Here is a 27,454-nt window from a genome sequence, read left to right as displayed (position 1 = left end):
GGTTTGGGAGGGCGGTATACAGTAGCTATGATAGTGGGAATGGGTCCAGTCAGCTCACATGCAAGGACCTCTAGAGAACTAAAGGTATCAACCTTAACTGGCAGGACTTTCAAGTGCTGGCAAAAAAGGGATCGCGAGACCACCCCTACGACCTGAGCAGCGGGGTTTAGAAAAGTAAACAAACCCCAGAGGAGCAGATTCGTTTAGCTGAGAAAAGTCATCAGGTTGTTGCCAGGTTTCAGTTAAGCAGAAAAAGTCAAACTTACGGTCAGATAGGAGGTCTTGGATGAGAGGTCCCTTACTTGTCAATGAACGAATGTTTAGAAGACCGAAGTTGAGTGGAGTATCTTCTTTTTTGCTAATCGCGGTGGGCGCCCTGGGCAGGTGGGCTAGAGATCGATGGTTGACAGCCCGATCAGGGTTCCTGCGAGGGCAGCGAGCAGCAGACCAGAACGATTTAGTTTCATTGGAGTTATGGAAAATCCTGCGGGACCCGCGATGGATGTATCTCCGGCGAGGCTGGAAAGTGATGCCTGGGTGGTAGTGGAGCTCCGCCGGCGACGGGAGCGGCTGTATAGCGGAGCAGTCCAGCCGCGCTATGGTCCGTTGCTACAATCCATTCGATCCTTATACAACCATTGCAAAAGCTTGGTCTGTATAGGCAGCAATAAGTCAGGCTTATTCCTAGTGGGTGCTGCCCTTTATCACTGATTCTGTTCAGAATTTCTAGCAACAGTAATTCTAGGCATTGCCTAATGATGTAAGGCTTCCACTTGAGCGGTCTCAGAATCTTGGCTCATGTAGATGATGTGGTTCTGATGGCTTCATTAGGTGGTGCCCTCCAGCTCACACTGGAACAGTTCATAGCTGAGTGTGAAGCAGCAGGAACGAGAATCAGCATGTCCAACTCTGTGGCCATGGTCCTCAATCGGAAAAGGGTTAAGCCAGAAGTTTCATCATGTTAAAAGGGAGTTTTTCCATCCTGCTGTCACCAAAACGCTTGCTCACAGTTGGTTTTCTCTGTTTTCCCTGTATTATTGTAGCATCTTTACCTTACAATATAAAGCACTTTGAGGCAACTGTTGCTGTATTTTGGCGCTATAAAATTACATTGAATTGAACTGAATTGCAGATCTACAGCTGTCTATGATGACATATTTTGGAAACAGCCAAAGACTGGGATAAAACTTGCTGGGTTGTTTGGTCAATGTCATTGCCACTGATTCAAAAGTGTAAAAGACAAGTAGTAGAATATTATGTATCCTACAACAGAAATACATAAATGATTACTAAATGAGTACTTCAATCAATATAGTTAATTGAACTGTGAGTCATGCATAGCTACTTTAGTAGAGTCCAGGAATAAAAATATAGAGCTGGAGATGAACAGAGTAGGTCACCTTTAAAGAGATGCACTCATACTCACTGGTAAAGCCATTTAGGGTGATTATAACTTTTTAAGATGTGAATGTTACTCATAATGAGAGGAGTGAAGAGTTTTGCAGTCAGCTATGTTGTTTCTGCACTCATCAGTGTGTATGTACACTTGTATCAGGTTCCACATGTGCTCCACAGTTTTACACTCACACGCTAGGTGATAGCACGTCTGTGTTGTCTTTGCATGCCTTAGGCACACAGTGAAGTCCAACATGTGTGGCTGCTTTGACTCAGCACTGCTCAGCCGTGCTTGCTGAGTCACAGCAATGTGTTGTTGACATAGGGTGAATTATTTGCTGAATCTAGATGATGTTAGATACATAAATTAGAGTGAGGCTCAGGAGTGCCAAATGGAATGGCTTTCTATCAGTTAATTCCTCTCAATATGTATAGACAGTAGGCCAACTTATTGTGTTTTATTGTTACATCACACAACAGTACACTTGGCCGCTGTCCACGTGATGAATCAGGACAGAATAAATCTCATAGTCATAACAACCCACTCTATTTATCACTCTCTTATTCTTTTACACGCTGAGGCTGGCAATTTAAAGCATCTGTGACCTTTTAACTCAGTGTAGATCAGCTTAACATGTTAACAAGTTTCAAATAAAACACGTTATTGATTTATTCAGTACATATATATATATCAGTATACATATGTATAGTAGCAATTCACAATAACAGTCATCTCAAATATCACAGTACAGAAACCCCAAAATTCAGACATGTCCCTATGACCAAGCACTTGATGACAGTGGGAAGAAAAACCTCCCTTTTAAAAGGAAGAAACTGTGGAATACTGTGAAAGAGAGCCAGAGCTGAATAAGCTGAAGGCATATTGCCTGAAGGAAACAGCAGTTGCCTGATCCAACTCTTACTATAAGCTTTTTAAAAAGGAATGTTTTAAGTCTGATCTTAAAAGTAGAGATGTTGTCTGTCTCCTGAATCCAAACTTGGAACTAGATCCACAGGAGAGGGAACTCAGCAGAAGCTGAAGGCTCCGCCTCTCATTCTACTTTGAGGCAGTCTAGGAACCATGAATCAGCCTGCAGTCTGGGAGCCAAGTGCTCTGTTGGGGTAATAAGGTACTATAAGGTCTTTAGGATATGGAGGGGCCTGACTATGTCCTGATAATTACTGTGCACATTGAAAAGGTATGGAGAAGGCCTTTTGACAGTAAAACACACTGAAAACATTTCAAATGCATATTTCCAGTTGTAGCATCATTACTATATCTCTGCACAGATGAACTCCATGCATTATGGATGGCTGTTGGGATAAGGCTGCATTGCATATTAATAAATACCCTGGTGTTAGTCATTCTACAGCTTAAATGAAATACAGAAGAACAAAGCTGAATAGTTAGACTTTTGTGTCCTTACGTGTCTGTCATAAGCATGCCATGAAATCTTTTCATCTGTTTTTAAACCGATTACGTCCTTTGTTGCCTCCTCAGTGTGATGGGATCATTTTAGACCTCAGCAACACGTCCTTAGAAGGCATCGCTGTGCTCAACATTCCCAGTATGCATGGCGGCTCCAACCTGTGGGGCGAGACCAAGAAGAGGAGGAACTATAACCGCATGAGCAAGAAGGTTCCTGACAGGATGCCGGCCAGCACAGTCACAGATGCCAAAGAGCTCAAGTTTTGCATGCAAGGTGAGTCAAAGGTGAAGGAGGATGCAAGAAGCCAGAAGCTGTTGAAAGCAAGTGGTGATATGCTTTCTACGCTCAAGATAAATAATTTAAAAGATTCAGATTTCAGAAACTTCAACATAGAAGCAGGCAGCATCAAAGAACAAGGACAAAAACGCTATGGCAAAATGTTTAGCCAGCTTCTTCCAGCTGGCCCTGAGATTGAAATGTGTGCAACTGTGTATGATTCACCTGCAAAACATCTTCAGATTCCCTCACTAACATCACCACAACCATTTGCTCCAAGGCTGACACTACTATGAGTGAAGTGGATGGAGTAGTTGTTGTGCTTCCATTCTGGTGTATACATTTTGTTTGCATTAAGTGTTTTTCAAACAGATTCAATGATGCCACCAACTCACAGTTAAGGCTGTTGTTTATGGGTTTTTTTGTTTTTTACTGTTTTTACATGAATAGTAAAAAAGAGTCAGTGGGTTTTTAACTAACTAATTAGGACACGATTTGCTGTACTTCAAAAGATCTCTTGAGTATCTTAAAGTTGTTACTTTTGGGCTCACAGTTGTGGAGGTGCTGTGGACTTAATTTTGGATTTATTTTCCGTGTGCAAATTTAAAGATAAGTGGGGGCTTAAATGGGAAAAGCACTCCAAAACACATGTGTGACTTAATTATATATAATTTATATAAATTATATATAATATAATTTATATATATATATTTTATATGTATATTTATTTGACAGTGACATTGATATATTTGAAACCGGAGAGAGGAAATCAGCAGGCAGATCAGAGCAGGCATCAAAGACAACAGGTGTGACACTGATTAAGTCGCAAACAGCAAGAAATGAGGAGCTGGGCTGGAGCTGGGTTGCAAAGCGGCTTGCAGATTTGAAGGACTTGTAGGTTAAAGCAGCTTGAGCAGCACAACCTATAATGAGTTTCCTTTTTGACACGAAGAATATCAGCCAAGGCAATAGTTGATGTGGGCTGCCATACAGATCAGCCGATCTGAACTATTTTCCTTTCTACTAAACTACACAGCAACCAAAATAAGAGCACAGCTTTTTAAGGTTCTTTTCACCATCATTGGACAGCAGCAAATAGGAGACAGAGCACAGAGGAAGAAAAACACTGTAAAGGGCCTTGGGCCAGACTCAAACCCATGCTGCTATAGTGACCATGTAGCATATGGTCATCTGCTCAACCCCAGAGTACAGTGTCTTCTTGGGTTACTGAATCAGAGTTTGAGTTAGCATAGGCTTCATACAGTGGACTGAGCCTTTTAGGAAAAATGTCTTAAAACTTTACATAGTAGAATTATAACTTGTAGGAAATACTTTTTACAACTGTTTTGGGCAAACTTATGAAACTGTAAAGCATTTTTCTCTTTTCATCAGATACAGTTTTTATGTGCTGCTGGCACATTGGTATTAAATGTGTTACCTCCAAATATTTGCCCAGATTCGTTCCAAGATGGCTACCAAATTTTGAGATTTGCCTTTAGAAGGTCTTTCTTAAATGCTTGTGTGGTTCTTACACCTCTGTATCACCCAACAACACACTGTCTGTTCAGAGCTCGAGTACTTTAGATCCAAAACCTTTTTTCAAAGAGGAAATATAACAGGTTCTCAATAGAAAATTTAAGAATGTTCTGCTTTTAATAAGAAGGATTGAGTGTAACCTTTCATTGTTCTTGAAGCACAGCTTCCTAGCCATCTGTCGTTATTACAGGCATAAGCTTTTTATTTTATAGGCACATCATCTATGTAGCACCTTTACTAATGCATTCGCCTGTAGAGAGAAAGGACTGAATAGTTTCTATAATGAATCAGCTAGTTTAACTGAAAATCTCCAAATAGCATCAGCACAATCGCTCACCGTCATCCCCTTATGTTTTCTGTCTTTATTAAGACAGAAAATACTTAGAAATAGATGTGCTGTGTATAGGTTCTGTATAGATACTGACGCATAATCTCTCAATGTGCTTTGCAAACTATGCTACTGTCACTAGGCTAGTCAGACAGATGGAGGCACTGTGTAGTTGCCAGGAAATAAAGATGCTGTAAAGTATTTCTCAGGACGGTAAATGTAAAATAGATTCATTCTATTTATTTAGTGGCTCCTGGAGTCAGGAAGTGCTGGCATTTAAGGACAGTGACAACCATCAAACATCTGTTATAGATGACTGCTTCAGAATGACCCCAACAATACGTCAGAGAGGAGACAGGAGAAAGCTGAGTAAATAAATAAAGAGAATTATATAAGAGAGACGATACATGCAGACACATTTTTTCAGACTGTGTCCTCAGATCCATGTTACCTTTCAGCCTCTGGGTGCTTTGGATGGTGACTGTTGGATCTGAGACAGTGATGCAATTAACACAAGTTTTCTGACATTGATACGTCCAGGTGGTGAGTGGTCACTATCTGAATGATTCATTTTAGGAACAAAGTTCTTCTTAATTAATGAAGCTGAATAAAAACAAGTACAGTGTTCTCTGTAGATTAGTCATCAAAATAACAACACATCAAACCACTGGCTCACAATTTACTTGGTTTTTAGATTTATTGAGAAAATGATGTCCTCTCCTTCTGGCTTGTCCAAAATGATAAAGCAACTGACAAAAGGTGAGCATAGAGATTATAAAACTATCTGCTGGTTTTATAGTAGACTATTGAAAAACTAGAATGTGATTGTTTAAAATAGAAGCTGTCACGGTCCTGAGTCTAATGACTCAGTGTTTTGTGTTTGTTAACATTATCTTATGTTCTTGTTTATTCTGGTCTTTTGTTAAGATTTGCCATTTGTTAGTTTTCGGTTCGTTACTCCCTCTATTCCTGTTCTATCAGTTTCGAGTCTGTGTCTCTGCGTGTGCGTTGAGCTCCCTGCTTTACTTTGAAGGTCTGTGTCTTATGTCAGTGTTTTCAGTTTTGTGTGGTCCTCTGTCTCATCTGTGTAATCAGTGTCAGCCGCGTCTCCCAGCTGTTTCCCCTTAGTCCTGTTCACCTCTTCCCCTGCTCGTCATCGCGTCGTCCCTCATCTTACACTGTGTGTTCCGTTTGCTAGCTCGCCTGCCTGTTCACTTTGTTTTGCATTCTCAGTTCAGTTAGTTTTCTGTTCCGATGCAATGCAGCAATAAAGCTGAGTGTTTTGAGTTTACGTCTGCCTCCGTGAGTCCTGCTCTTGGGTCCACCATCCCTGTCTGCCTTCACACAGCCATGACAGAAGCACTCTTCCACATTGCCTTCATTTTGCCTTCCTGTGCATGTGTGTGTGCGTGTGGTTGGGGTAATTGTGTTCACCAGAAGCTTTTGTAACCTCACTGTGACTGTGACCGACTGAGCTCCTTAATGGATGTGAGTGGGCGTAACAGTGTGTGTGATTACCCCCCTTTAGTGGCTTAAAAAAAACTGTGTGTTGGCATTTCAAGTGATTTAAAGTGTAATCTTCTCTAAACACCAAACAGTAATATTAATCTGACTAAGTTGCAACTTTTGGATATAATTAAGAGTTCTTACTATTTTTGTTTTGTTTTGTTAAATCAGCAAGTTACAGTTATATTAAGAGCAAAACAAGGATGTATGAAAGTACCTGAGCTGGAATTTTGGATAGTGTTTGTTTTTTTTCTTTCTTTTATTTGACACTGCTGTCCATGTAACTACACATCATCTTCTTCCTAAGAAAGAACAGTTTATTCAGTAATGCTTTCATAGTTGAAGCTGTGGCTATTAGACCGTCTGGATAATGACACTTCAGCTTGCATTGAGTGTTTCCTGAGAAGAGGTTTTTTTTTTCTGCTGCACCACATCGAAGCCTTTGAAGATTTAAAAACATCATAATAACTTATTTGGGTCTGGAGGACCTTTACCTGTTCTATAATTTATTGAAATATATTTCTATTTAAATTGTTATGAAATAAGTGTGTAAGATTTACAAGCAGTAACCTCTGCAGCTAACAGAGTGAAGCCAACTGAACACGCCCTATAGACGTCAATTTTAACACCCAGCTTTTTTTGGCCTGGAACAAAAAAAGAAGGTTTTGAAATCTACAGAAGGTTGATCCCTTTGTAAGAACTATATACAGTATCATCTTTGCAAGTGCCCAGTTTGGGGAGGTTAAAAAGATGGGTAAGTTTTTGTTACAATGTATTTGACTGTTGTAATTACATGTTTTAGGGCTGTTGCTATGTTACACACATTAGATGTGACAGTTATCTTGACTGTAACGACATGGCAGCTTTTGAAATGTGTGACGGTGACTGACTACCAGCATTACACTTCTAACTGCCAGTGGCTCCAGGGCTGCTGCAATATGGCTAAGACCAGTAACATCTTTATGCATTTGTTTAATGCAAACCAGCTTATGAAATGTGACGGTGTGATCCTTACTGGGAACTAAAAGCTCCTGCAAATGCTGCTGAAAGAAAACACAAGTGTTGTAATGAAACCTTGTGCCACAATAAAAGACTAATTCACATCTGAATGAGTTTTATTTTTCAGATTCACAGTAGAGTCACTAAAATACAGCAGCAGCGTTACAATCTTAATATTAGTGGAGTATTTTTTAAAATACTCTTGGGGCACTTAGTATCTAAAGTGGCCTTAAATATCTTGCATTATAATTTGGAGTTAGAATAATCAAATTTAGTTGTAAATATAATTCCTAAATACATCTTAACCCGAGCAGATAATGATTAGTTATAGAGAACTGACTGGGAAATACTGTTCCAGTGATACTGGCATTATTGTTAGTTTGAAAATGTAATTATTAAATCCATGAAACATCCTAAGTTGTTCATAAGTATTTCTGGTTAACTCTGGTCCTTCATTACTGAGGCATTCATAATTAGTTACACTTTTTTATGCATCATCATGTAGCAACTCCTCACACAGAGAAGTTACTCAATAACCCCTCGTGACTTCATGATTACCTAACCGTAACTCACCATTTATGTTCCCTCATGTAAAGTGAACTGTGTACAGTAGCTACTAAGCAACTACCCAACATAATCTTCACTATTTTTTCCTTAATAGGCAATCACAGACTGCATAACACCCAACAAGTGTTTCACTCATAATGTTCAGACCACATTAATATTCACATCATGTCATTAGGGATGTGTACACCCACTCACAGCTGTGGAGCTGTTACTGACTGAATTTGATGATAATGTTCGGGTAGGGGAAAAAGTGCCTCAAGCTTAATGGCCAGTACATAAAGTTACGCTTTAAATGTGACAATCTGTGTGAGATTGGTTTCTTTTTACTGTTCTGTTCTTTCAGTATAACTTTGCATGTGGTCAGTCTGCACGAAGACTGCAGTCAGAGCCTCCCCTCAGTGGCCACAAACAATAGAAAATAACCCACTCTGTGCTTTCACCAAGGTTTTCTGCATCCATCCCACTTTCGTTTCTTTCACATAAGTCTGCACATCTCTGCTGACTGAACTAAACCTTGTTTCCATGGAGATCTCAGTGCTACACTGAAGCAGAGAGTTCAAAAATACAGGAGAAAAGCTAGAAACTGAAGGAGGAAGAAATGATGAATAGTCACTTTTATGCATTCAGAGTTTGTTATTGCAGTCTTCACTCTCGTCTGCATTTTAAGTCCAGTACGGTGTAAGATGCTAAGATTGTTTGCTGAGTTTGCAGTCTTTAGCCCAAACATTGGGGCTGCAGGGCACTGCTCAGTCCACATGTCCAAATATTAGACTTTTACTCTCTATAACTATTTAGACCGCTGTAAATGCAAGAGCACTCAGCTTATGTTGTTAATCTTCACCCAGGGTTTGAACTCCTGACGCAAATCCACAACACCGGCCTCTTACCAAAGAGGTAGCTGTCCTCGCTTGAAGTGATTTTCCTTATCTCATTACACAGACTGACCAGAAACAAAGCCTGCTCCTTTTAGTTGTTGCTGGAGTGAGAAGCGATGTATGATGTGAAATCAGGATTACTATTTATAAAGGATTAATAATAGAAGAATCAGTGATTGCTAACTTTAATCCTTTCCAACATGGGATTTTGGTGCCATTCTCTGTTGTTGTAGACTGGATGATCCAGTTTAACCAAAATAAAAAAGCTAAAAATGTAATAAGAGCTGAGTCAGCACTTCTCTGACAGAGAAGAGTTAACAATATGTAAATCTGTCATGTTCATCAAGATCATAAATAACATAACCTTTTAGGGTTCTTTTTGACTGCATTGCAATGTACAAACATGGACATGGATTGTGCTTTTATTTAGGTTAGATAAACATGCACATACGTCCATGTGTTTCTATTCCAGGTGTTCAGTGGAAAAAAAGTGTGTACCTTTAACTAGCTTCACCCACCATTGTAGTTTATAGCAGAATATGTTTATTTCTTTGTGACTTCATTCACATTGTGCATGCTGGCACCTTTCTGATGGAATCTCTGTTCTCCAGAGCAGTCTCTGGGGATTTAACCTTTATTGAATTACACTCTCCTGCTAATGCGGTTTAGAAACAGGAGTGCTTGAGCTCCAGAGAGAAACTGTGTGCTGGCTCTGCATTTTCTCTTTCTCTGTGAGTGTGTGTGTGTGTGTGTGTGTGTGTGTGTGTGTGTGTGTGTGTGTGTGTGTGTGACCTCTGTCGCTGTCTATGCTGCTTGTTTATCATACTATTAACTGTTTATGGCAGTTGCCTTCTGTGGCACAATAAACTAAAGCTTTTAAATCAATTTGCTGTAGATAATGCAATCAGCCAGGGTCACCCAGAGAGAGGGTGGGTGCTTGTAACCCCAGTGATGAAACTTCAGTCCTGTGATTCACCACCTTTGCTACTCTGGTCTACGTTCTATGATTTCATACTGAATAATACAACAATAATAAATAATAGTCACTTGAGTTGTTTAATTGAAAGGGGACCCATACTTTTCTTTATTCTCTGTCATATATATTATGTTACAACGGTGGATGTCCTTGTTCATATTATACACGGTCAGTGTTTTAATATTCTCTGCGAGCCAACAGATCAGGTTACAAGTTGCTGTTCAAGACACTTTTTCTGCTCTCACATCTCTGTGAATATTCACCACACATGTGGCAGACTAGCCTCCTGCTAACTCCATAGTGTTGTATTTAAACCTGTAAATTTGGCCACAAAAACACTGCTTTCAAGAATAACAAGATATTATAACAAAAAACAAAATAACAAAGAAACATATTTAGTGTGTGTATAAGTCATCCCCACAAGCCAAAACACTAAACACTAAGAAAGTCATTTCTGCTAATCCATCTACTGTTTAAATGTTGTAAGTGTAAATGGAGGGAAAAGGCATTCACAGGGTGGATGAACTGAATACCTGCACGGAGGCCCAGTATAAGAGATGACAACCTGAACCATGAATCATTCAAAGCCCTTGCAGAGTGCAAGAGGAAAAATGCAGGAAGAGTAGGTCCTCTTTAAGCATTACCTAAAGGGGACATACTCTGTTAATACTGAACAGTTCTGCTATTAATGATTAAAATGAAAACATTATTCTGTTTGCAAAAATGTAACTCTTGGAGTGCGTGATCGATATTTCTCCAGTTCTTGTACCACTTGTTCGAAACAGACATAAGTTGTAACTAGCTTATGTCTGTGATAGCCTTCTCCTTTTAGCTCATGAACGGGAATGATGAAGCCTTAAGAAGCAAACATTTTGCTTGAGATAGATTAGAATATGGCTTTTTGTTTCTGACTGCCCAGCACAGATTTCACACTTCTGTAGTGACTTTTCCTGCAGCTCTGAGAACTGTTAAAAATGTGTTTATGGTTAAGGCATCGACTGTGAGGCATGCGGCCCCTACCTCACATCCAGCTGAGACCTTTATTGCATGCCAGTGCCAGCCTCTTTCTCCCTTTGCTTCTGACAACCTCTCTGCTCTTACTGTCTAATAAAGCACTTCACACTCAGATACACCTCAAAAATTCAGCCCCAGGTGAGGTACCCATTGACAAAATCAGGTTGAGTTAGTTTACACTTTTGGAAGAACTGTAGCACCACCCTCGTGCAACACGACTAACCCAAATAAAATAAGGACCAAGTGTAATTAGGGGATTACAGCGGTAATCTTGTAACGTGCCTCCTTCTGTCCTTACCTCGTCTGGCTGCTGTTCTGACATGAATGTGTAAATTTCACTGATTTAGATTAGATTAGATTAGATTAGATTAGATAGAATCTAATCTAAATCAGTTTTAAATTTAAAGAGGACATAAAGCATTCAAGTTTTGTGCGAGGTGGAGAGATAAATTCAGCTGAGTGAGAGAAGACAGTGAGGGCTGGAGCTGCTGACAGAAACAGGATTCATGTAGGAAGGACATCACCACGCTCCTCCTCCACTTTTATCTCCGCACCATCTTCCCCCTCCCCTGTTTATTTCCTTTATGCTCCTGGATCAAGTTTCCTTAGCTTCCTGCTGCCAATTGCACTGGAAAGGATGCATAAACACAATGTGCATGTGACACGCAAGCTTCTCGTGAAAGGAACTGAAACTATGAACACTGAATGTGCTGGGTAATGGGCAACATTAATCAGTAGCAGCACGTTAATGCAATTATTTTACCATTACTAGTAAATCCAGTTAGATAAAACAGTCCTTGGAGAATATCGGCTTGTTTGCTTGCTGGAAGGTGGACGGATGCTTGATGAAAAAACAAACAAACAAACAACTAAAATACTTTATTTTACTGATTAATTTGCTCTGTTTAGAGAACAGTGGAACAGCCAAATACATACTGTGTGATCAACTAATAGTGTAACTGTGACACTCGTGACATCCAGTAAAAAGATAAAAAATCCTTTTATTATAGTAGAGCGGAATAATACAGGCAGACGGGAAATAAGGAACAGAAAGATGTGACGTGCAGGAAAGTCGGAAAGTACGGGAGCAAACCTTAATGACTGTTTGGTGGCACGAAGCCCGTGTGAAATGCACACATGATATTGGATCGCCCGACGTTTTTAAAACTTTTTCTTGCATCACATGAGGCCAACTGGAGTGCAGATGTAAACACTGTGCTGTGACCCTCAAATGGTTCTAGTCTTTTGTGTTTTTTAAGCCAGTCAGTTGAACAGACCGACTGTTTTTATTTTGTTTCTGTCAGTTCCAGATTTCATCTTTTCTGTAGCGTCGCACAGATTGCACATGAGCTATGATTCATCAGTGACCAACATGTATAATTGATGCCACAATCCAAAATGAAATCACAGGTTTGAGTATGTTTAGCAGCATTCCACCTGTGGCACATTTACATGTATTCTGATAATGCATATTTCTGTGCCTTTTTCCTGACTGACTGGCACATGCAGGCAGATTTCTCTGTGTGTCTGAGATGATCAAATTAACGAAATTGACTATAAATAAGAGCCATGAATAGGAAAAAAAAGTGTTTGAAGTGGAGTATTTAGTGGACTTTGAAGTATTTGGCTCTGATGGATTACAAAATTTCAGTACCAAAAACACAATTAAAAAATGCTGCTCCCCATGCTACCCGTGAAAGAGCGTGACCACATGACCACCAATGTACACACCCTTCAACTCAGATGAAAACACAACTTCACATCTATGCATGTCAGGTGAAACTGAGAGAACCATCTCATTCTTTATAAGGTGACACAAGTAAATAAGTAATCTAAGCAGTGCTTGTCTTCATTCCAGTCTTCTAATGGTACATTTTTTCAAGAGTACATGTAGAAGTTATACCTTTATATCGGTGCAGAGTTTATGTTATGAGCATAACTCTAACCCTGAACCAAAGAAATTTCCGTGCCTACAACTAGCAGAACAGAAAGTGAAAGGGAAATTAACAGTGGGTTTAACAACATAAAAGTAAACTTCCAACAGTTGCCAGTGTTGTAATGTCTGCACCTCTGTCAGTGTTTCAAATTCAACTATTTGCTTTTGTTGATCTAGTATTGCCATAGCAGGTGCATCAAAGCTACAGCACCCACAACAGCTTCTCACGAAAGAGCAGCATTTGAGAGCTTGAGACTGAGAACGGTTTAATAAAGTAGTCTTAAACTGCCGTCAGCTTATTGATTAAAATAATCAAAGTCTGTGTTCCTAGTCGCTACAGGGGCTAAAGTAGCTGTTGGCATTCTCTATTTACCTTAAAACTATAGACTGTTTGCTCAAGATTAAACCCCACGTCACAGAAAATGTGGCTTGTGGCTGTAGTAGTGTTGGAAACTACTCCGTCGTATGAGTCATGTAATATAAATCCTTATTCAGTGACACACACAATTAGCTTGACAATGACAGGATGTAGTCACTGCTGAAAGCTGCTAGTTCAGGTATATGCTGGCCTCCATTCATGACTCATTTGTTTTCTTTCCCCATTTGTCCGACACTGTGCCTCTCCTCATCCACCCTTCACATCGGAGTTCTCTCCCTCCCCTTACCTCTTCGTTCTTCTTTCCCTGATTCCCAAGACCCACAATTCCACCGCCACATCTCCCGCCCACTCTGCGCAACAGGAGTCCAGCTGTGACACACCACAAAGGACTCTATTTTTAGGAGAATTGCATCCACACTGCATACTGTTGTGTTCTCACATAACAGAAACAGCAGAGTATAATTACTCTGATCACCCCCACCAGTCTGTGTGGCTGGAAATAGTTCCTGTATGAAGTTGGAGAGCTGCTCAGTGTATGGTGGAGAGCGGATGACCTTTCAGTGATACATTTACTCAAAGTTAATGAATGACAACTTGTACAAGAGGCGATCACTGTCGTTCTCCTGGGAATGGAAAACATGACACATTTCTATAAGCTTATTAAAATTGAAGAGGAATATAAAGTGTTCTTTCCCACGCTTGTTTTTCTCCCGTCTGGAAAAATTCTCATGGCTGTTTGTATCTGGACAATGCTGGGACCGAAATATGAAATTTTACCATCTGGGTCCTGACACGTCCAGGCAAGGATTCAGTAGCAGGCTGCGTGTATGTATTTTTGTACTGGATCATAGTAACATAGTGTTCTTTGTCAAACGGCCAAGTGCTCTCCCCTGTACCTTTACCTCTGCTGGGTCTGGCGAGGTGAGCCGCAGTTCCTCTTGACCATCTGCCATAACTCCGACCACCCTCAGACAATAACAGGCCGGCAGTTGAAGGAAGGAGAGAAGGAGAGAAAGTGGGTGGAGGAAGGATACACAAATATGTTTGCTTATAATTATAGTCCCACACCTCTAGCTGATGCAAAACGAAAGCTGCAGCTATTTCAGAAAGGAAACTGTAAATAATCTCTTGGTATAAATAGCTCATTACTCAGATGAGAACAAAAATGACGAGCTTCTTAAAGTCAGCAAAACCATTCAGAAATGATTGTGTGTGAGGTTTTACCACCAGTAAGGTTCGGCATTGATGTTTTGGATGTATTTTGAATAGTTTCAAGCTAAAATAAACAGATTGGGAAACACCATCTTGACATTTTTAAGAACATATCACAAACTAGTTGAGATATCAGGTTCGACTCGTGCGTGGAGGGAATTTGACTTCTTGATGGAGTTATGCAATCTCACACTGCTCTGTTTTCCTCTCTGCTTTACCAAGAAAACAATAACAAAGGAGGATTGTCTCAGTTTTCTTTTGGTCCCCCAAAGTGATTGCTGAAAAGATGCTGGTAGATGCTGTGGACTCGTGGTATCAAAAGAGACCTCAGCCATCAGACGCTTGTGGAGTTTTTGTGGGTTTTTTAAACATTTTAAGGCCTGATTGACTCTGAAAGACACTGCCAATATAACTCTAGCTTCCAGCAGTACTCTCCTCATTCAAATATCCAATGTTGTGATTATGTAAAAGTCTGGTTCAGTGTAATAGCAGCCCTTTTGAAACAGTAATCTCCTGGAAAAATCAAGATACTTGGGCAATTCGGTTTTTTTCGCTTTTAAATGGCTCAACCTCTTGGCTATTTTTTCAAACCCCTACCTGGAAAACATCCCAGATTCTTTCAGTAACAGCTCTACAGCTGAACAGCTTCAGGCTACATGGTTAAAAACACTTTCTGAAGAACAATAAGTCCACTTGTCCTTATCACCAGGCCAATTGCAGGGACTAAAAAATTCCCTCAAAAATTCTCCCCAATCAAGCAAATCACAATAAAGCTGCATCCAAATTCACACAAGCGTATGAAGTTTTCTTTGCTCATGCATCATTAGCCGCTCTTTACAATGCCAGGATCCCCACACTCGCTAGTGAGAATGTAACCAAATTTGGTTGTTTGCTACTACATGTGAGAAAAGACAACTGTAGAACATATCCTGACCTGATCCTTGCAGAAATGCTCAAAGTGACATTTATTTGTAAAATGTGGACTACAGCTAGATTTATTTTAGTTTTCATGTCAGTCTTTCTACTTAAAATGTAATTTAGGCTTCAATTACAGGATATTTTATATTCATTTCCATATATTTATACAGAGTTACAATAGTGGATGCTGATAAACATGTGCAAATTTATACTGGGCACCTGTACCTGTGAGCCAAAAGTGCCAAATGCTAAATCCTCCACATCAGACAGATCTTTCCTCTGGACTTGTATGTCTGTGCGATAGCTCGCCCTGTCTAAGGCCCCAACCTCTTGCTGTTTAGACCTTTCTGCTATTGAGAGCAGCAAATCAGAAGAGAGCTATCGTAAAGTTAGGAGGAAGGGAACTAAACCAGCTATTTTCAAAGAGAGAGTAAACTGTAGGACTGCATCAAGTCCCAATATAAGATATATTTTGCAAAGCTCCTCTAATAGATTCCAAGAATACAAATATGAAGCGGGTAATATGTGTGATAGTTGTCCTTTTTTTCTCCTTTTTTCTCATCTTTTCAGTTTAGATGTTTTCATGTCATTAGAGAAAAAATAAGGTTTTCTCAAAAATTCCCCAGAATCAGCATTTCACATGCGTCGTTGTTTAAAATGACTTTTCTGTGGCTTCGTACTGACTGCACAGCAGAGAAAATAGTGCAGCACAGCAGCAACAATTCTCACTGCCCGTTTCTTGGCAAAGCAATGCCATCCCATCCCAGAATGCACTGTAGCTGTGTTATGTAAGAGGCTGTTCTAGTCTATTCTTAGCTCTACCTCACTGAGAAAGTAAAAGTGCTGGTTGCCTGAGAGTCAAAAGCGCATAGAGATCTGATGAGGCGGGAATCATCAGTGAGGTGAGAACCAGCACAGTGGGCTATTTTGCCATCAGGCTCTCACACTGGGACACTGGCAGGACGGCATGCCCATTTTTGGTATTTGGAGGAAGTAGAGGTGTAGAGGTGGGCATACGAGCGAGCGGATTTTATTTTTAATACTAGAACAGGAAAGAGATGTATAAATAGTGCTGTTTTAAAAATAGGACACGTCACATTGACAATTTCTAGCTCTTCAAATCTAGCAGGAGACATCTAGGCTGCAACTTTCCTCACAAACCAAATATACACTACAATATGTTCATGTTTACATCCAGACTTCTAGTTAATTCCCATCTGCTGTGCGGCCACTGTTTCACCAGCCCCTGCTTCTTGATCCCCTAGTCTCCAACTGTGCCATTTTTTTCTCGATGGATGTCGAATCCTATTATAATTATATCCAGGAAAGCTTTGCAGAAGCAGAGCGATGTATGCAGCGAGCATGTGTCTGGGCCTGTGTAGCAGCATGTAGTCACAGGATGATGTAGGATCACGAACATGTGGTCGGGGCCACAGCTGTCATTTAGAGTACTGGGATTTTGTCCTGAGAATGTTTTCTGGGAACTAAGCGTTCTGTAGTGAGACAGATAAATTTGTACTGGATTTGAACTGTAAATAATTTTTTTTGTAAGTGGTAGAATAAAGAAGAATGTATTATATGTCCAACGTGTTATACCAAAACCTTTACATGCTTGCAAAAGGTGAGCTTAGTAAAGAATGACAGGCTGAAGACCAAACCACTGTGAGACATGAGGGGAGTCCATTTTTCCAACTGTTTCTATATTTAACATTGTGTAACATCATATAATTGCATTTGCAATGAAGCAGTGAGAAGGACAACTCAATTTCACACAGTGCAGATTGTAGTAGAAGTTAATATTGCCATTAACTGTAGACATTTTATAGACATATTTAAGAAATATCTAGAATTTAACAATGTATTTATTAGGAAGTAAGTACATTCAGAGATGTTAAGAGGGTTGATTGCAATGATAATCTCTCACTTTTTTACAGCTTGGAACATTCAGTAGCCAAGTACCGCTTAGCTTCCATAAAGGTTTGTAAAGGGCAAACACACAAAACGTATCAGGTGAACAGATTTTTCCTTCAAATACAGTTTTTCTGCTTTGGGCGGCTAAAGAAATAAACCCCTGCCTGCTCTGCTACAACTTCGAGATGATAATTTGAGACTTTGTCATGTATTTATTGATATTGTTTAAAGAGAGATGTGTGGTGGTGACAGCTGACGTGGCTTATATGTGTCTACTACTCGTTCTTTTTCTGCATCTAAATCTGTATTTGTCACCATAGATGTTCCAGCTGTATTAGTGTACTAGCTAACTCTGCAGAACTTCTATTCTATGCACTCTAGCATCAATAAAAACAGTTAGCCATCACCACACTTTCAATCACTGCATGTACTTGGTATTACACCCATGTATGTGTCAAAGCCAACACCAAAGCTGTGTAATATCCCCCAAAGCCACAGCTACGCTCAGACTCATGAAGTCAATGAGACGGCTGGCCCTTTCAGTATGCTTTTTGTTTGTAAACTGATCTGTTTACTTCTTGTTAGATTGCTTTTTGAATAAACATAGCAAAACAGGCAACTGTATCTGCGAGACCTCATTAACAGTGCAGTCACTGAACTGAATCCCTTGACCAGTTCAGTAACTTTTGGAGCATTTTAATGTAATTATCTGACAAATAACATGGACTGCTGTGTGGTCCACTGCCTCCAGTTGTTTTGGTGTTATTTTCCACTAATTAGCCAATATGTGTGTCTGTGCACTATACCCATACAGTTTAAGGATGCAGCTATGAGTGGAGGTTTCTGATAGTTCAGTCACATCAGAGTAAAAATGGGATAGTAACTTCTATCCGGTTGTTCAGTGATGACGCGACGAATCCTACTTCCGGGTCTAAAGTAGTCTGCGTTTAATATGGCTTTTGTGTTGTTAACATGTTTAATGTTATGTATTTTCTTCTATTTGATCTCAAAAAGCTCCTAAAACAGTCAGTGATCACTGTTGACCTCCCTCGGCTTTTATTACCACTAATCATTTATTTAAGCTCAGTTTTTAAAACCTTAGGATGTAACTACAGCCCAGCCCATGCAGCAGTATATGAATGACTAACCTCGTATTGTGGATGGATTATCTCAGTTGTTCTCCTGGCTGAAGTTTGGTCCTTTTACAGCATCCTGCCATGCGATTACATTTGTTCCTGACCACCGAGAACACTCACGTTAACTTTTATCGAGTGGAAAAAAAGTTAGCTTGTTTATATTATGCTAACATAGCTGTGTCGCTAGCGGTCACGTAGCACATCATTATATACCAGCTAGCCAAACTTCAGTAACCCTACAAACGTCACTGCTGTTTAGTTTTCTGTCTTCATTTATGCTGGAAGTGATAGCAGAGCTGTACGTTTTAATTTGTTTCCAAAACCCCGCAGTCAGGACATGCTATATTGTATTTAGATAGAAGCTAGCGAGCTAACTTCCTGCTAACTTCTAACGCCGTTAAATGTCATAAATTCCGTTTTCATGGATGCCTGGATGTTAAACTCAATTGTTACACCTGGTAGAGCAGAACGCTGATCATTTTATTAAAGATGAAAGACTTTAGACAGTTTTTCAACTCTCAGTAATGCCACAGTGATCGTTTGATATATGGACCTGCAGCGGAGTTTAGACCCAGACACGGCTAGTGACGTCAGACTGAACAACCGGATGCAAAGAGGTAAAAAAAAAAAAAAAAAGCAAAACAAAACAAGTATTTTTTCATATTCAGCAAGTAGTTGTGGCAACCATCTGCTCACACAGAAGTTTAGCATTCAACACTCTCTGCCTCTGGACTTTCAGTCAATTCCACTATTTATGGAGGAATTTACGAATTTCTGTTTCAAACCCATCACCGTATTATCTCAGATGGCATGTAATTGCCAACTGGACTCCATTCAATCGCAGACTGATACTGACTGATGTTCTGTCTCTGTCTTGTCACACGCCAGTGTGTGTGAGCAGACTTGTATTCGTAAGGTTTCTCCATGTAAGTGTCTAATAGTGGGTGTGGGGAGCCATAGCCCTGCCCTCCAGGACATGAAGCAGGCATGGAGGAGATCTAGAGGCCCACCAGGGGCCTGGTGGTGGGGGGGTTGGTTCAACCAGCAGCCACAGTGCAGAAGCCACAGGGGGCCGCAGCCACAAGCCCCCAGGATCCTCCGGCTTCCGACTACAACAGAGCGGACTGAGCCCCCGGCCCTGAGACACGAGATCCAAGTGCCCTCCACACCCTGGAAGGGGCCCGACACAGAGAACCACTAATGCACCGGCGAGCTAGTTTCGTTCTTAAAGATGTTGATGTAGCAAGCAGACACATTTTGTTTGCTAATTAGTGCCAGTAACAGACTAATAAAACCCTCAAATTAAGCACAAAATTCCTCCCCCCCCCCCCCCCTCCACAGACACACACAGACACTTTGCAGCCGAAATTTCCTAATTTGCACGTAATGAACATAATGAAAGACTCACTTCTTTTCCTCACATGAATTTCACAAATGCATTTACAGGCAGGCTTTTAATCCTTACCGGGACTCACAAAACTGAAATACAGTCTTTGAGTGATTTCTAAATGTGCACTCTTTACTCTGCTCTGACATTTTCTTTTGAATTGTCCTCTTAAATATTAAAGAGTACCAGTGAGTCAGCACAGACGTTTTCCCCGATAAACTCTTATAATCATCATCGTCGTCGTCGTCTTTGGAGCACTTTGCAAATACCACACATGCACCAACACATGGGAGTGCTTGCATTACTCAGCAGGTATTCTAATTTCACCAAAGAACTGGTAACTATTCTTTTTTTTAAGTAGATGCAAAAAGCAAGATGAGAAATGTTGCAAAACCAGTTCCAGTCCACAGTGGAGCTTTTTACCCTCAAACTGTAAATCTATATTAGCAATTAATAAGATCCATAAGATTTGTTACTAGAATATTTTTAATGACTTATCAGGTCTTTTCCTTCATCTGTGATATATTCATGATCTAATGTCATTACTGACAGGTTAATGAAAATCAAAAATGATACAAAGAAAATTTCATTAGACAATTTTTATGTTATTTCTACAAAATGATTTATTTTCAATACTGCTAGAAACCTAAGTTTTAGATGATGAACTAGTGACTCCAAAATCCTTCAGTCAACATGACAATTCAAATGAAGTCATCAGTAGACAGGTTACATACTGCACCACCTTCTTTCGTAAAATCTTCCACACATGAAATTTTATGAGACTTGTTTTGGGTCCTGTGGCCTTTTGCCAAGCCCATTTCCTCTTCAGAGCAAAGAAGAAACACGAGCACTTCCTGTTTGTATTTTGAAATAAAACCAGCAGGGTCTGACGAAATTAGGAAATTATTCAACATTGTTCAGACCGTATCAGACAGACGGAGCCCTAACAGTTTCAGCTTTGTAGGCTGGCTGCAGGAGTGAGATGCTCGGAGAACGGTTCGACGCGCTCTGTGGGTGCTGTTGGCAGACATTTGTTCTTCACTCGTGCACAGAAGCAAACTTTGCTGGAGCCTTCACATCAAACATTATTTATCTACTCTCTTTGTACTTTGATTTTTTGTACCTTTTCCCCACCATTAACATTTGGAATATTCAACCTTTGCAGATATTTAGCGGAGGCTTCGACTGACATTAAGCTGTTGAGTCAGTGCAACAGCATAAAGGCACTCAGGAGAAACCCAGTGCCTTTTGTATGCATGAGCAATGACTGCAGCGTGCTCAGGCACCTGCCTGCCTGCCTGAATAAAGTTAATCAACTCTGAGCGCACCACACTAGCCTGCATGATTAGCCACGGAGGTTACAGAAGGTGGGATATGACTCAATGCAGAGTCTATTTTTTGTGCCCAAACCACACTATCCACTTTCCATTATCATTATTATTATTATTGTTATTAAGTATAAACACAAAATAAATAAAAGTCAAAGTTCTTCAGCTTGGTTCTTGTTCCTCTGTGATCTGTAAGCCGCCTCAGTTTATTAGTGCAGACAAAATTGCCACCAGCACAAATTCTGCTGTAGCGCCTCACAAATTATCACACTGACTGTGAACACAAATCATTCATTTCACAACAATTTGTAAAACATGCAAAATTGCTGCCGGGCCACTCGGATGCATAATTCCCCCAATCCCAGTGGATCCTTTAAAAGCTATGTGAAGTGAAAGTGACATGTCAAATGACATCATCAATGACCTTTAAGATCATGTCTGTAAATATTGACTGTAAGGCCTCGCACCTGTCGAGCACAGTGAGAACAGAAAAGGGAAAAGCCCGGCAGAAGGTTTGATGAAGAGCCACGGCCTGCTAAAGCGTTCACAGTCTCAGAAGTGACAGGGCGCACTTTGTGTAGCGCATTATTTAACCAGGTCTGCTTGTTTTTGCTGTCACGTGTCTAATGTTTGGGAGAGACACAGTGAAAGGAATAGAATAATCCTTTAATTGTCCCACAAGGGGAAATTTGGTTGTAACAGCAGCCAGAAAGACACATATACAAACAAACAGGACACAGAACAGATACATACACCATTTTTTTCTTACATATTTACATTAAGGACAATGGTTACTATAAACAGAGTACTGTAAGCAAGGATAAGAGTGTGTGGACTGTTAATTGCGTGTGCCAGCTCTGACCCTACTGTAGTGACGATTTTGTCAAACTGTGAACAACGATGAACTGATCAGAGATGATGACTGAGGTTCCTCGAGCTACCCTTGAGACCAAATCTGAGTCAATCCCTGGATTCTCATGTTTATGTTTATTTTATATACATTAACACTTACACTCACAATGCATGTCTGTATTAGCCATACAGGTTCATTTTAATCCACAGTAGGTAGGAACAACACATTTATTTTCTAAAACTGACATGACTGTAGCTCAGAAGGTAGAGCAGGTCATCTACTGATCTGAAGGTTGGTGGTTCGATCCCTGGCTCCTCCAGTCTTCATATCAAGTATCCTTGGGCAAGGTGCTAACCCCAAGTTGCTCTCCAATGCATCCATTGGAGTGTGAATGTACTTCGAAAGCACTATTTATAGAGAACGTGCTTGGGTGAATGTGGCATGTTGTAAAGAGCACTTTGAGTACTACGAAAAGTGCTATATAAGAATCAGTCCATTTACTTTAGATATCAAAACAGTAAATACACAAGAAAAAGACTACAAAGAAGTGCTGGTGCAGAGCATTTCCATCATGTGACTCAACTCTTACAGGATGTATTTTACCACTGAGAGTCTCCCACGTCATCAGGAGCAATGTAAGTCCAGTGATGGACACCAGTTCCCGGTGCCTCTAATGCCTTTAATGTGTATTTATTTTTTTCTGGTATCATAAAAAGCTTATAGACATAAATGATTACAAGGGTTATCGCACTAGCTAGGCTGCAACTTCACTGGATGTTATGAATAATTTACTGTTATGAATAATAACAAACGGGCAGTATCCTGTGCAGCATTACAGGAAAGATACTGTGGAAACTTCCCTTTCAGTGGATCCACACGCTGCTAACTACTCTTGGCTATTTTTCTGGGGGCTTTTTTGTTCCCACCAGCCCAAAAAAACATACCAACCACACCAACTGTGCAGCAGCAGCATTAATGTTCTAATTTAATCAGCTGCTTGCCCGTTTTTGAAGTTTTTTGAAGTTTAAATAGCCTGCATAAACAGCCTTAGTGCTGCTATGACTACTGTCTTGAAAAGACATGCCAATGTTACCAAATATAGCTTGAAAAGATTTGAATGAATTCTGATAAAACTTTGTAGGGGTGTAGAGTGGGCTCATGTTAACAACCCATTAAAATTTGGCTTACATCAACAAAGGTCTTCAAGGTCAACGTAATGATATATTTGCTTATAACCTAGAAACTATGATCCTTTCAACTGTGCTTTGTACATCGTCAACATATAAAAAGTGCCATCTAAGGATTTAAAATATCATTTGACCTCTGAACTCCCCTTTAAGGTCTGTAGATCAATCTGGTCAAAGTGATAATAAAGCCACACAAAGGTATTTAAAACTGTGTGTCTTAATACCAGACAGGGAACGATATATGAGGATTCTAAATATCACATTATAGTTTGCATTTGATCTCTAGTAACACTGTTCCATTTCACATCTGCCTTTGTCTTTATTTCTCCATCTAATTAAAAAATAACTCTTCTCAAAATGATGTCCAGTATATTCAAATCGATTTCAACAGGGCAAATAACAAAAGCCTGCCCTTTGGTTCTTACTGCACTACAAATGTCTTAAATTGTGCTTAAAAAGATCAAAGAAAACAAGATGACTCTATAGGAAATACAATACCTCTGCCATAAAAGTCAATACTGCCCAGAGAGTGAGCTGAGGTTTGGGCTCCAAGTGCTTCTTCTTTAAGGTTTGAGTAAGGCAAGAATTTTTGTTTCTTATTCTTCCAACCCAAAGTTGTGGGGACCGTTTTGTTTTTTTGTTTTTTTTTCTAGTTTGAAGTCATTTCATGATAAATTAAATGGCAAAATCCCTGCTGCCATAGAAACTGTACATGTAACTTTACTAGCGCTGTCTGTTTTATTAGAACAAATAACTTCAGTTATATCTGGCCAGGGTGAGCTGGAAGCATGCTAGGTGGTAGCATAGCTGTGTATGAAAGTTGCTATCCGGTCTTTAAGTGATGACGTGATGAACCCTGCTTCCAGGTCCAAACTATTTTGTGTTTATTAAGGCTGTTTTGTTTTTAACGTGTTTTAATGCTTTGTATCTTGCAGTGATCACCGTCGGCCTCTCTTGGTTTTATTACCACTGTTCATTGTAAAGCTCAGTTTTTAAAACCTTACGATGTAACTACAGCCCAGCCCATGCAGCAGTAAATTAATGACGTATTGTGGATGGATTATTTCAGTTGTTCTTCTGACTGAAGTTTGGTCTGTTTACAGCGTCCTGCTATGCGATTGCATTTGTCCCTGACCACCGGGAACCCTCACATTAACTGTTATCAAGTGGAAAAAAGTTAGCGTTCATCCTCCAGCTTCACTGTGTTAATGTGTTTATATTATGCTAATCATAGCTATGTCTTCTCTTCCTTAGTTCCCTTGAAAACAAGCAGTTGTGAGGTGATACTCACTGTTATGTCAAAAAACACAGTAAAGCAAAGTTTAGTCATTTGACACCTTCAACTATAATATCATACATGCTGCCTGGAGTCCTAGTTGTAGCATTAAGATTGGCTGGAAGCGAAGGTCTTCATTCAGTCACAGTAGGTGGAAAAAGTCGTTCTTAAAGTCCTGAAGAAGTAAATATATTGAAAATTGGATTAAAAAATAAAATTTCACATTTAATCAAAAAATCCTGCTAAAAGTCTTTAAAAGATACAAATATATCTGACACTACCATTTGTGTTTGATGGGGCCAAGTTGGAAGCATCATTTCCAGAGATTAAATCCAGGTCTTTGCAGTGAAGAACAATTGCTTTTTCTCACTACTGTGGCACCCCAAGCAGTTACCTTGAGTCACTTGAGAAATTTGACCTTGGCCTCAAATGGAACACATTTGTATTCCAAAGCGGCAAAAAATGTGTATTTTCTTTGTAAATTCCAAAATCATGCCACAGTTTCCATGTCTCTAATACTCTCTCTGTGACCATTCAGACTTTAGTGACCAACTGCTGGAGGTGGTTGGCTTGGAGGGGGCTATAGAGATGGGGCAGATCTACACTGGGCTGAAGAGCGCAGGACGCAGGCTGGCTCAGTGCACCAATGTCACCATCAGGTCAGCACCCCCATCTCCCTGCTGTTCCTCACATCTTCTTGCCCACTTTGAACGATCCTCTTCCCTTCTGTCACCTTCTGTACTCCGTTCTCCATCCTGCCTTTGTCTCATGTCACTACCCCTGCCTGTCTTTATCTTCCTTCTGATCAACCAACTGGAAGCTGTACTTGGTGCACCAATTGCATCCATCTCCTATACATGCAGGATAAAAAATGTATTCCTTGCGAGTGTTTTTGTGCATTTTAAAATCCCTGCAGTGTCCAAACAATAACATGCCTGCAGCTAATAAATAATATATTCCAAATGCATGTCGTGCTAAGAGTGTTGTTGGAGCTCTGGGCTGACTCGCAGGCTGACAAATGGGCTGTAGTTTGGAGTTCTCATAGCTAGATTTGGGTTTCCTTGCAGGTTTTCCAATTACGCAGAAAAATGAAGATGCTACACTAGTGAACCCTTATTCTTCTTTGTGTATTTATAGAGAACCTTGAGGCTGTTCAGCTGATGTCTCATGGTGGGGAAGATATTATCTCAGACTGATGAATGTTAATTGTGGTTCTGAATTATGTAAATGCCATCTGCCCATATCCATGTGAGTCTGTGCAGACTCATGTCATGTGTGGCCTATAATTAATGATCGAGCTGATTTTTCCCGCAAACAAAAACATTATTTGTTTGTGCAAACAATCTTTGACGCACTGTTGCTGCACAAAAAACACAGTTTGTCATTCTTATTAACCCTCTGATGTCAAAGTCATCATCAGTGAAGGCCTTAACCTATCATTACATATCAAAATATGTAATTTAAAAAAATTATTCCAAAAAAAAAGATGTAAATGCACCTAACTTACTGTTCAATAACTGTTAGAAGTCAGTGCAGTAAAGAATTAACTGGATATGATTCGGTGCAAATTCAAATACACTTAGTAGTCTACACAGCACTCAGTGCTGTGAGTGTTCAGTGAGAGGGTAAAAGTGCCATAAATGTGAGTCCATTTACTGAAATTGTATTGTGGATTGCTTTTTGGTTTTACACTTTATTTTATCCAAAGAATGATCTCGTCGCTTGGCCCATTTAACATGCCTAGTGTGCCAGTTACTGCAGCAAAGAAGTGACATTACAAGTTGTTCTCTCGCTTGTTCAATAAACCACCACTAATATTTTCCTAGACCAGAATTAAAGGGGCATTCATCCCAGTCATTCTCCCACACTGTGTTTCTCCAGTCACAGAGGCATGCCTGAAAGTCCTAAACCAACTCTGTGTGTGTGTGTGTGTGTGTGTGTGTGTGTGTGTGTGTGTGTGTGTGTGTGTGTGTGTGTGTACAGTAGTTGTGTGAGTTTAAAGAGTGGGAGTTTGTCTGGGAAAGGGTCTCATGGGAACAGAGGGTGCAGTGTCTCACCCTGTCCTAGGACAGTGTTAACAGGCCTCAGAGGTGTGTGTGACCCTCATAACCCCCAACCCCACCCTGCCCTCTCGTCTTCCACTCTCACTGTCTCTGCCCTCTGCCCACTCTTTCTTGTTCTTCATCCCTCTGATGTCTCTTCACAGGACGTCCCGACGGCTACCAATGCAGATTGATGGTGAGCCCTGGATGCAGCCTCCCTGCACGGTGAGACTGAACACCACTACACCACAGTGTGCCAGCACTACAGTTTAAATCAATCACTAGAATTAAGATTTAAACTGCACTTGCTCAGGCCCACGTTCCATATGACGTAAAGTACTATAGGCATGAATGATGCCTTGATGGAAGACTGTTGCTTTATTCTTCGTCAAATTTCATTTTTTAGAAAAGTCATTGCTCAGATTTGTTCAGACAACTGTCTGGTTTAAATGACTGCTCTTATACACTTCATTACTAATTTGCTAATAGTACAGTAATATTCTATATTTGTAAATGAGCCCACCTGAGAATTTCCTCACAGGCTTCAATGAGACGGGTAAGGAACAAATCAGCCATTCACAAAATTTTCACAACAATCTAGCGAAGACAATATTATTTTTGGTCTATTTTGCTGTTGTGTAGACTTGTGCATGTGTCAAACTAAATCAAACAACAACAGCAATAGAGTACATACCACCTTCAATATGTGGGTCCATGGTTGACAACTGGTACAGTGTTCCAAGGTTTGAAAGCCTCATCTTTAGTTCTCCAAATACACATATGGCTAAATCTTTGTCTTATCTGATGTAAAACACGGTTCACTGTGGACAGTGATGCTAGTGTCCCAGCAGTTTCCAGTTCATGGCAGGCCTGAGCCTTGGTGCTTTCTGGAGGGAGAAACACAGCCCAGCCCCCAATGACAGAGTTTGTACCTGGCAGGCGCAGCAGGCATAGCGCAGTTATTTTGTGGATCTGTGACTGTTCTGG

General features: G+C 40.2%; 1 protein-coding gene across 5 annotated transcripts in view; it reads left to right on the top strand.

Moving 5' to 3' along the window:
* The window catches only part of dgkg (diacylglycerol kinase, gamma), a 159,913-nt gene that overhangs the window by 126,154 nt on the left and 6,305 nt on the right, over positions 1–27,454 (top strand). For 4 of the 5 annotated variants that reach the window (XM_086268002.1, XM_086268001.1, XM_086268004.1 and 1 more), the window contains 3 exons: positions 2,897–3,098; positions 24,964–25,084; positions 26,632–26,692. In XM_086268002.1, the coding sequence (XP_086124128.1) occupies positions 2,897–3,098; positions 24,964–25,084; positions 26,632–26,692 (384 nt within the window). Of the gene's footprint in view, positions 1–2,896; positions 3,689–24,963; positions 25,085–26,631; positions 26,693–27,454 lie in introns of those variants that run through there. The other variant, XM_086268000.1, reaches the window with a different exon arrangement.

Source organism: Aulonocara sp. 'chitande type north' Nkhata Bay, linkage group LG16 (genome assembly GCF_057382095.1).
Source record: "Aulonocara sp. 'chitande type north' Nkhata Bay isolate Kocher_YH1m ecotype deep benthic linkage group LG16, A_spYH_male_GT1.1, whole genome shotgun sequence".
In the NCBI taxonomy this organism is placed as follows: Eukaryota; Metazoa; Chordata; class Actinopteri; order Cichliformes; family Cichlidae; genus Aulonocara; species Aulonocara sp. 'chitande type north' Nkhata Bay.
This window is presented reverse-complemented; position numbering and strand designations above follow the sequence as displayed.